This window comes from Geospiza fortis, unplaced genomic scaffold, assembly GCF_000277835.1.
Source record: "Geospiza fortis unplaced genomic scaffold, GeoFor_1.0 scaffold183, whole genome shotgun sequence".
Lineage (NCBI taxonomy): Eukaryota > Metazoa > Chordata > Aves > Passeriformes > Thraupidae > Geospiza > Geospiza fortis.
The window spans coordinates 555,015-555,625 of record NW_005054447.1 but is presented as its reverse complement, the minus strand read 5'-3'; the positions used below and the strand labels follow the sequence as shown (position 1 = coordinate 555,625).

General features: G+C 61.4%; 1 protein-coding gene across 1 annotated transcript in view; it reads right to left on the bottom strand.

The window, feature by feature from the left end:
• The window catches only part of LOC102033398 (myelin protein zero-like protein 3), a 6,324-nt gene extending 6,169 nt beyond the window's left edge, over positions 1 to 155 (bottom strand). Inside the window, exon 1 of the mRNA XM_014309693.1 lies at positions 26 to 155. Coding sequence (XP_014165168.1) covers positions 26 to 155 — 130 coding nt within the window. The remainder of the gene's footprint in view (positions 1 to 25) is intronic.
• Between the last annotated feature and the right edge of the window lie 456 nt (positions 156 to 611).

The window sequence follows — 611 nt, the reverse complement described above, 5'->3', positions numbered from 1 at the left end:
CTCAGCCCCGGAACATGGCGCTCACCTGGCGCAGGTGAGGGCGGGGCAGCCCCGAAATGGCCGCGGCGCCTGGGTAGCTCTGGGTACACCTGGGTGGGAACACCTGGGTACACCTGGGAACACCTGGAAACACCTGGGTACACCTGGGTGCACATGGGTGGGAACACCTGGGTACACATGGAAACACCTGGGAACACTGGGGTACAGCTGGGAACACCTGGAAACACCTGGGTGGGTACACCTGGGTACACCTGGGAACACCAGGGTACAGCTGGGAACACCTGGGTGGAACACCTGGGTACACCTGGGTGGGTACACCTGGCTGGGAATACCTGGGTGGAACACCTGAGTACACCTGGAAACACCTGGGTACACCTGGGTGGGAACACCTGGCTGTGAATGCCTGGGTGGTACACCTGGCAACACCGGGATACACCTGGGTACACCAGGGAACACCTGGAAGGGAACACCTGGGTGCACCTCGGAATACCTGGGAGCACCATAGCACACCTGGGTGGGAACACCTGGGAGGGAACACCTGGAAACATCTGGATACCCCTGGGCACACCTGGGTGGGAACACCTGGGAGCATCTGGATACCCCTGGGCACA